The 10,747-nt window shown below is 34.2% G+C and overlaps 1 protein-coding gene across 1 annotated transcript; it reads right to left on the minus strand.

Annotated features, from left to right (window-relative positions):
* Nucleotides 1-62: 62 nt before the first annotated feature.
* LOC141283527 (uncharacterized) lies at nucleotides 63-9,828 on the minus strand. The gene is made up of 10 exons (XM_073816811.1): nucleotides 9,672-9,828; nucleotides 9,449-9,515; nucleotides 9,264-9,316; nucleotides 9,093-9,123; nucleotides 6,606-6,631; nucleotides 6,432-6,501; nucleotides 3,931-5,456; nucleotides 2,169-2,202; nucleotides 2,000-2,051; nucleotides 63-734 (listed from the first exon to the last, which is right to left on the minus strand). The coding sequence occupies exons 1-10, from the start codon at nucleotides 9,753-9,755 to the stop codon at nucleotides 695-697; spliced, it is 1,983 nt and encodes a 660-aa protein (XP_073672912.1). The 5' UTR covers nucleotides 9,756-9,828; the 3' UTR covers nucleotides 63-694.
* Nucleotides 9,829-10,747: the final 919 nt, after the last annotated feature.

Consider the following 10,747-nt stretch of genomic DNA (forward strand, 5'->3'; position numbering starts at 1 on the left):
GAGTCAAGTTTTAAATAGGACAAATATTTAAACTCATTGGTCATTTTTGAACGTGATGCTATTGGTCTAATAGGATTCAATGATTTATGCTAAGCTATGCTAAAAGTGATATCGCCAGAACAGGAGAACGGCTGAATGGATTTAAAAACGGTAAAACTTATTAACTCGGGGGGAGTTGGAGAATGAGCCTATTTCCAAAAAAAGTGGAGTGCTCCTTTAATTTTCAATCAATGTGAGCTTTAGAAGTCATGTTTCTTAAGGAAAATGATTGTTTTGCTTTTTTGTTAGTTCTCAATTACGCACAAAACGAAATTCTGTATGTGAAATGCACATATTTGTTTATTAAAACGTTTGTAGAAATAAAACAATTGAATTATTTACAGATGAACAACATTAATCAATGCAAATGTTTGGACACTTGTATTAAAAAAAAAACAAAAAAAAAAAACATTGGGTTCTATTTAAATTTCTACTATTAAAACACAAGGTTATATCAAAGTGTAGAAAATATTTATACAACAACATTAAAAAACAAACAGCTGCATTTTACAGGTACATATATACATTTCAAACAAGAAAACAGGACTATTGAATATTAAACATATTGTGAATATTTAAAGTTCACCCTAGTGAAAATGCATGGTTTATCTCACAAAGGGAAATGCAGGTTGTGGGATGTTTACAGAAAAGCTGATCACTGCAGAAGGCCATACTGTAGCCGCCGCCTGGAGAGACTGAAGAAAACAGATTCTTAATCACTATTAAAGACTAAATGAATATCTGATCATTCTCAAAGAACAAACCTCAAAAATCTTACATTTTTAGGAATAACTAAGAAGACTTCAGGGATTCACAGTATATTGTCACTATTTTGGTTATTGGCCAGCAACACAACTACCACATGCAAGGCCCAGAAAGGTAGCAAGGACATTGGTAAAACTGTCCATGTGACATCAGTGTTTCAACCTTAATTTAATGAAGCCATGAGAATACTTTTTCTGTCCAAAAAAAATAATTCTCTTTTAAAGGATTTTTTTTTATTATTATCAAAAATTCAAGAGAAAAAAATTAGAAAAATTATCAAAAAAAGTGTTCCAAAGATGAACAAAGGTCATAAGAATAAGAAATTAATGATATAATTTATTTTTGGGTGAACTTTTTTAAGTCTCACCAAGCCTGCATTTATTGGATTCAAAGTACAGCAAAAACAGTAAACATGTTACTCGTCACATGATCCTTCAGAAATCATTCTAATATTCAGATTTGCTGCTCAAAAAGTATTTATTTTTATTATGTTGAAAACAGCTACGTAGACCTTTTTTCAGGTTTCTTTAATGAATAGGAAGTTCAGAAGAATTTTATCTGAAATAAAACATCTTTTGTGACATGAATGCATTCTTGTTAAAGAAAAGTATTCATTTCTATAATTTATTTCCCATTTAAAAAAAAGAAAAACATTATACTGACGCTTTTAAATCGCATAGTGTATAAACTTACTAAGGTTTTTTTTATTTCAGATAAATGCTGATCTTTGGATCTTATTCAAAAAATCCTGAAAAAAAAAGTACTGTTTAAAATACTGATAATAATAATAATTGAAAAAATGCTTCTTGAACAACAAATAAGCATATTAGAATGATTTCTGTAGGATCATGTGACACTGAAAATTGGAGTAATGATGCTGAAAATGTAAATTTGATAGAAAGCAGTTAAATTGTAAAAATATTTCAAAATTGTACTGTTTTTGTTGTAAGTTAGATCAAATAAATGTAGGCTTGGTGAGCAGTAGAAACTTCTTAATAAAACATTAAAAATCTTTATTACATTCAAAATATACACTTGTAATATATTTTATTTACACAAAATAACATAAAAACATTTTAAATCCAACTATATTACACAGAATTGTAATATTGGTTCATCCCTAGAAAAAGTGATTTATGGACTAGGTAAAATGAAGGCTGTAAGAAATTCACATGGTATTTTGTGCTGAAATTACCTAGAAGAGAGTGGTGAGGTGCCCTGATTAAACAGGCTCATGGGTGACACAGCTGTTGAAATAAAAATAAGATTGATAAGTTAACATTTTGTAATATCTACAAGCAAGATACAGAGGCCATTATGTTGCAGAGCAAGTATTTTTAAGATACTAAAATGTGACTACAAACCTTCCACTGGATGGACTCCGCTTGGGGCATCTCTCTGCAAAGAAAGCAAAAAAAAAAAAAAAAAAATGTTTTACCACATACATAAATAAAATAAATAAATATTGTTATTGTTTACACATTATTATAAAATCCTTTTTGTTAACCTTTGCAATAAAAAAAAGTATTAGATCAAAAACTTAAACTAGAAACGTTTTCTTGCAAGTAACTAAAATAAGTTGGGAAGTACAAAAATGACTAAACCTTTAAACTAAACGGCAAATCAAAATACTTAATATGTGACCCGGGACCACAAAACCAGTCGTAAGTAGCACGGGAATATTTGTAGCAATAGTGGTAAAAAAAAATTATCTATTTTTCGTTTCAAAACGTAATTTTTGATTAGTAGTATGTATTGTAAGAATTTCATTTGGACAACTTTAAAAGCAATTTTCTCAATGTTTTTCTTTTGGCATCCTCAGATTCCAGATTTTTAAATGGTTGTATCCCAGCCAAATATAGTCCTAAGTTCCTAACAAGCCATACATCAATGGAAAGCTTATTTATTCAGCTTTCAGATAATGTATAAATCTAAATTTTAACAAATTGACCCATTTCACTGGTTTTGTGGTCCAGGGTCACATATACAGTGCCTTGCGAAATTATTCATACCCCTTCATTTTTTTCACATTTTGATATGTTGCTGCCTTATGGTAAACTACTTTAAATTACTTTTTCCCCACACTCCCTGCTCCATAATGGCAAAGCAAAAAATAGGATTTTAACATTTATGGTAATTTATTAAAAATAAAAAAACTGAAAAGATCCTGTTGTTAAGTATGAGTTACCCAAAAAGACTTGAGGCTGTAAAGGTGCTTCAACTATGTACTGAGTTAAGGGTATGAATACTTATGCAATGTACTTATTTCAGTTTTATTTTTAATACATTTGTAAAATTTACACTCCATACACCATAATAATGACAAAGCAAAAACCAGATTTGCAAATTTTACAAATTTATTAAAAATAAAACACTGAAATAAGTACATTGCATAAGTATTCATACCCTTAACTCAGTACATAGTTGAAGCACCTTTACAGCCTCAAGTCTTTTTGGGTATGATGTGACAAGCTTTGCACATCTGCATTTGGCAATTATCTGCCATTCTTTGCCTCACCTTTTCACCTCTCAAGCTCTGTCAGCTTGGATGGGGGCTGGCAGACATTTTCTAGAGCCCTAGTTGTTCCAATCGTCTTCCATTATGGATAATGCTTCTGTGAACCTTCAATGCAGCAGATTTTTTTCTGAACTCTTCCCTAGACCATTGCCTTAACATAAGTCTGTCACTGAGCTCTACAGGCAGCTATCTTGACCTCAGGACTTGGTTTTTGGTCTGATATGCATTTTTTAGCTGTTAGACCTTTTCTGACTGAGAGGTGTGTGCCTTTCTAAATCATACTCATTCAAATGAATTTGCCACAGTTTAACTCCACTCGAAGTGTAGTAACATCTAGAAGCAATATGAATGCTCCTGAGCTAAATTTCGAGTGTCCCAGAAACGGGATCTTTTTTTAGTTTTAATACATTTGCACAAATGTTAAAAAACTATTTTTTGCTTTGCCATTATGGAGTTGGGAGTGTAGATTAATGTGGGAAAAAAGTAATTTAAAGTAGTTTAACATAAGGCAGCAACATAACAAAATATTAAAAAAATGAAGGGGTATGAATAATTTTGCAAGGCACTGTATATACAAAATGCCCAAGTCATTTCAATAATGCTCTTACCCAAGACAAAGCACGTGGGTTCATTTGCATGCTTAATTTAGCCTCCCTGATTCTTCTGAGGTTTCCAGTGCCCCTGAGGAACCTTGGACTAGGACACTGCAACAGGACAGCTCTATCCCAGGTGTGTTTGTCTTCAGTGGGTTCTGACATGCCAGGGGACATGTATCTGTCTCTCAGCTGGAGATGTTTAAGTGGAGAACGACTCTCTCGGAAGCGTTTGAATCGGAGTGACTCTTCCACTTCGGGCTGACGTCGGCGTTTCTTCAGCTCGGCCCTCAGGGGAGTCAGAGCGAGAGCAGACATGCTGGAGGAGGAAAAGCTTGGGCTTCGGGACGTCTCCTTCATGTGTCTCTCACACAGGTGACAGTGGGAGGAAGGACACGGTGATGACGTACCACGACAGATAAAGTGGTGATAGAGTTTTCTGAACTCCATATCAATCTGCGGTTCGCTGAATGAGTACGTGGACTGAGGGCCAGAAAGAGAGCGCTGACGGTTGGATGGTTTCTCCACCTTGGATAAGCTTCGGTCAGGGTGGTCATAAACAGACCGCCAGGGTGATGATAAAGGCACGTGTTGGACACCATAAGGAGATCTGAGGATCTCAGAATGGGATAGATGGTGTACAGGAGATGGTGCACTTCGCTTTGGACTTGCTGTTGAGTTTAACTGCCTTTCCATGTTCAGCACACTAGGTCTGAAGGTACTTTTCCCAGGAGATGAAACACCAATGAGACTGCGCTGAGGAGAGGAAACTGGAGAGTGTAGGCACTCCCTGAAACAGTCTTTGTCCAATGAGGAATATCGAGAGGTGATTAATATTCCTCTCTGGTCAACGAGAGAAAGATCTGCTCTGCTTCGTCGTGGAGAAGCAAGGACAGATGCGGCTGGAACAGCACGAGATGTTGGTCCAACATCATAGGTTTGGTCCAGATCTGGAGATGTGGGGGATCCAGGATATGGAGGTGTGGACAAATCGATCACACGAGCAGGTTTACTGGTTAAATGCAAATCAGTCCACGGACACTCCTCGGTCACACTGCTCACATCCGCAATGTTCCTCCTGGGTGAGTAAAAACAAGCACTGGCCTCGTAGGATGAATTTTTAAGTGGTGAAGACCTTGGTTTGTTCTTGAGAAAATGCTGAAGTTGGTCGCTGCTCTTGAAACAGTTGCTAATGTTTCTTTGAACTGGACTTTGACTGGTAAATGAGATGTCTGTTGTTTTGTTCAGAGTGCAGTCGTGTCTAGAGGATGTGTTTTGATGCGTCGGGGCGGACTGCCAGTGTTTGCGGCGGTACTTCTGCACCACGGCTCTTGCTGTATCAGTGACATGCTTTCGCCGGTATGCCTCGCCGATCTGGTTAAGCATGCTGGGATAGACATCCAGGAGGGTACCGCCATGGCTGCTCAGTGTTTTCTCCAGTTCTTCATCCTCTTCCTCTGGCTGAGACATCTCACCCCATAGAGAATCATTAGATGTGTTATTCTGATTCAAAGAGAGCTGGAATGATTCACCTCCGTGCCCTAGAAGATAATCAGTGAGACATGATTTTGATGTCAGACTCAGCACTTTACATAATTGTGTATTTCTTCAATTATACTAACTGAAATGTTTATTTTGTACTTACACTAGTACGGTTTTAACTGTACTTGCACTAAAAGTTTTTGAATAGTAAGATTATTTTTAGTAAGCATTTATTTGATCTAAAGTAAAACAAAAGTAAAATGTTTAATATTTTTACCATTTACAATAATTGTTTTCTATTTGAAAATATTTAAAATTGTAATTTACTCCTGTGATTTCAAATCAGATTTTTAGCATCATTACTCCAGTCACATGATGATTCTTCTAATATGCTGTTTTTTTTAACAATAATAACATTTATTGTTATTATCATCAATATTTAAAACAGTTGATCCAAGATCAGTAACATTTTACACTATACCATTCATAAGCTTGGAGTCGGTATAATTTTTTTATTGGGAAAGAAATTATAGAAATAGAATACTTTTTATTCATTATTATTTAGCAAGGATGCTTTAAATTGATCAAAAGTGATGATAAAGACATTTATCATGTTACAAAAGATTTCTGTTTCAGATAAACGCTGTTCTTTTGAACTTTCTATTCATCAAAGAAACCTAAATAAAATCTACTCTGCTGTTTTCCATATAATGACTATAAATGTTTTTGAGCTTCAAATAAGGTTATTAGAATGAAGGATCTGGCTGGAGTAATGCTGCTTAAAATTCTGCTTTGAAATCACAGGATTTAATTACATTTTAAAATATATTCAAATAGAAAGCAGTTATTTTGAATAGCAAAAATATTTCAAAAGTTTTTTGGCTGTAATTTGAATCAAATCAATGCATGCTTGGTGAGCAGAAGAGACTTCATTAAAAAAATAAAAACATTAAAAATCTTACTGCTCAAAAACTTTTGACTGGTAATATATGTTAACGGTTACGGATTCTAAGTGATATATATTCATTTCTTACATAGATTTTCGCTGTTTTCCTTTTGATCTAAGCCATTAAGATCATCTTCAGTGACCCCTGACACATCCATCTGAAATTGGTGGGAATAACAAAATATAAGTTAAAATATAAGTAAAAAAAAGTTTTATTTTTTGTGCTTTTTTTTATTACAATCTTTAATTTTCTTTTTACTACCTGATCATCCTCCTGGGACTCAAACTCTGTCAAATACAAGAAGATAAAAAGATTAAACATGAGAAATGAGGATAAATATTATACACAAAACCAGTGTTGGGCAGTAGCGTCGCTACAAGTAGTGACACTACTAGCTTAACTACATTTCTCAGAAGCGTGGTGGTAGCGTCGCTGTTTTCTGAATCAAATAGCTTTTCAGTAGCTAAGCTATTATTTTGATCAAGTAACGCGGTAGCGTCAACAAAAGCTACAAGCTATATATTGTTCTACACTTTAAGCTCAAATCGGAAATATAACTGCTACGGATCACTGATCCTGGGTCAGTAAGCGACGTCACTGCCACTAAACCTCGTGATGCCATTGGCTCATTAAACTGTCAGTCAAACCATAGTATTCCTCCCGCCTCTCTCGTTAAAGTGCGGCGCGCAGTTTGAAGTATCTCGGCGTGTTTGCAGACTTGAGGTAAATAAAGAAGTGTTGATTGAAAAAGTACATGTTTTCTGTATTTATAACACAGCACTGTATTTATAAAGGCTAATGTTTGTTTTTGCGAGATGAGAAAAGTCTAGCACTTGTTGTCGAGACTTTTGTTGTCGATATTTTAGCTAAATGTCAGAAAAAACTGAGCGCCCACATAGCAACAGAAAACTGTATAATCTGCAATGCAAAATGTAGTATTAGAACTAGTGATGAGTGCCTTGATTTTAGTCTTTGAAGCAGGCTAGTGCTCTGGGAAGATCTCAAACCTGGAGTACGAGATGGGCAGAGGGTGGGTGTCAAATTCATGGCGAAAGGCAAAATGTTTCGGTTCGTTAGTAAAAACAAACAAACAAAAAACGACCAGGTTCCATAGCAAAATAAGAATGAAACCGTGTTCTAGTCTAAACGAATTATAATAATCTTTGCTAATATTCTTAATACTTCAAACTGCTTTGGACTTTGCTGTAGCGAATTATGCCTTTACTATGACCAACATGACAGAATATGATATTCAGCTGTTTGATCGCTGGTGTCTGACGCGCATACTATCACTGTTCATTTGAAAAATAAAACGGTCTCCCAAAAATTACGTTAGTCAATTTAAATAGTGTGTATTATGTGCAGTTCAGCGTGACCACCGGTCCCGTGGCACATTTTTGCTCATCATGATATTTTCCGTCGACGTGCATGAAGTACAAAGCTTACCCAATGCATAATAATTTTGCTTCAAATACATTGCAGATATGGATCATTTGTATTTGTGGCAAGAGAGGTAGTCTACATAAGCCCAACTTTAATTTCAGTTTCACATTTAATTTGTTTTGGATTGTTTAGGCAAATTTATTTATTTCATCATTGTTCTGTTCTGAATAAGATTAAAGTTAAAGGATTTGTTGTGGAGTGAGGGAAATAATGTCATAACATTACGCTGTAGGCCTGTTTATTTCAGAATATAATAAAATGTGACTTCTAGGCCTAGCCGCTGTGACCTGTCGGTTTAATTTTTCCTCTCAAAGACTTACAATTTACGTTAATGTGTTTTACCTTCTGCAAACGAATATAGCCGATTGATTCGGTTATATATTCTTACTGTCAGTTAACAAATTTACAATAGAATTTAGCTTTGCTTCCCAGATAGTAACAGAGTCTTGGCCAAATCTGGCTTACATTCCACACTTGTCTTTTATTCACAGTCTTGACTGCAAAAGTTTGTGATTTGTTTTTATTTTTGTATTTGTTATGTACTATAGATTCTGACAATTTAAAAAAATCAGGCTCCTGTATTCATGAAATCAATCACTATCTTTGTTCAAACACGGCAGTAAATTAAAGTGCTGTTTTTGTGCGGTCTGTCATATTTTAGTAGCTATATACAACAAATCTACAGCGCTTCCATTAGGCAATTTTTTACGAAGCTGTCAACACTGTAAACTCTGACGACATGCAACCAGTTGACGAACACCCATTCATATATAGACTATGTTATTCAGTAATATGTATAAAATTATTTTATTTACAAATTTTGTGTTTTCCCTGTTTTATTCGTTTAATATTGTGAAACTGGTGCCATTGCTTTTTTTGTTATTATTTTTTTGCAAGAAAGAATACAACCCCCCAAAATATGAGATAAATCCAGCCCTGTACATGATACTGATTTTTGTTGCCAAATTGGTTTGGAAGAGTGGTTAAATAAACAATTAAACTGAACTTGTATGCCTGTATTACTGACAATTTAATTGATCACTGAGAGAGCAATGACTTGGTATGATGTTGGTTCAATAGAAAAATGAAATTTTAAAAAATAGCTTAGATGTAGTGAACTACTTTTGCCATGATGCTGTAGCTTAGCTTGCTACATTACCCAAGGCCGTAGCTTTAGTGTAGTTAAGCTTCATTTAATGAAGAGTAACTGTTAGCTTAGCTCACTACATTTTCCAAGGAGCTTGCCCATCACTGCACAAAACAACTGATATAAATGAACCAAAATCACAATATTTTGTTCCTTACCCCTCATCGAATGGTCTGCTTTAACTCGAGTCTGCATATAAAAGATAAAAGTAATATCCCAATAGAATCATTTCGCAAACTTACACACATCTGGGCTTAAAAAAAATCCAAATATATATATATATATATATATATATATATATATATATATATAGAAAATATTACTCTCACCTTTAATGCTTCCAACTCAAGTTCTCCCTCTGCACTGTCAATGGGCACAGGACCTATAATCATATAATACACAGAAACAAATTTTACTGTTTAGGTAACAACAACTATTTATTTTATTTTATTTTATTTACCCAGCCAGTATAAATGTTTAGATACCAGTTTTTAATTTCGATATTTTGCCTTACCTCTACCAGTCCTGCAGGTCATTGTTTTCAGACAGACGTCTATCCCAGGATCACTCAGACTAGAATACTATAAAGAAGGTAATAAACATGCTCTGTTAAAGTTAAACCTTATTACATGGATTCACTACACTTTTTAAATCCATAACATTCGGTAAAATATGCGCCAATACAGCTATTTTATCTTAAACGTACGTACGTTTGATGTAACACTAACGTTACGTACCTTCTGAAAAATAGCTTCCATCGTGTTTCTGAAAACATCGTTATTTCTCTTGAATTTATCTGCAAATAAAGGTTGCGCAGACATGTTGCATTAACCAAATATATTGCAAACTAATTTACTTCATCAACATAAACTGAGATTAAACACTCAGCCAGCAGCTCGCCTCAACTTTCAAATTTCTCCCCGAGAAAAAAAATCGAGCTGTGATTGGACGTTCTTTCAAGGAACACGAAAACGTCATCTTTAAGCGCGAGTTTGTCAAATCGGCTGGGCGAGTCATTTTGACGAATCGGTTCTTTTGAACAGTTCGTTTGAAAAAGCAGGCATTGTGTACTAGCATCTCCACGTGGTTCTCTGCCATTTTATAGGCACAAATGACTTTTTTTCGAGTACGTTTTGTTAAAAAGGTTGTTTATTGTAATTTAATGCGTAGTTGCGGGCCAGGATTCAACACAAAAAAAGAGCACCAGTCAAAATTTACAGCAAAACCAGTCACATTTTGAACTATTTATTCCTGTGATTTTAAAGCTGAATTTTTAGCATCGTTACTCCACATGATCCTTCAGAAATTATTCTGATTTGCTGCATTTATTATTAAGCCTACGTTGAAAACAGCTGAGTAGATTTTTTCAGGTTTCATTTGATGAATACAAAGTTCAGAAGAACAGCATTTATCTGAAATCTTTTGTAATATTATAAATGTCTTCACTTTTGTCATCACCTTTGATCAATTGCTAAATAGAAGTATTCATTTCTATAATTTCTTTACCAAAATATACTCAACCTCCAAGCCTTTGAATGGTATACTCTATGTTACAAAAGCTTTTTATTACAGATAAATGCTGACCTTTGGGTGTTTCTATTCATTAAAGAATCCTGAAAAAAATGTTCGACTGTTTTAAATATTATTATTAATAATACTAATATTTCTTGAACACCAAATCAGCATATTAGAATAATTTCTGAAGTATCATGTGATAACAAAACTGGAGTAAAGATACTGAAAATTTAGTTTTGAGAATAAATTACATTTTAAAATATATTCAAATAGAAAGCAGTTATTTTAAATAGTAAAA

Source organism: Garra rufa, chromosome 13 (assembly GCF_049309525.1).
Source record: "Garra rufa chromosome 13, GarRuf1.0, whole genome shotgun sequence".
Classification (NCBI taxonomy): Eukaryota; Metazoa; Chordata; class Actinopteri; order Cypriniformes; family Cyprinidae; genus Garra; species Garra rufa.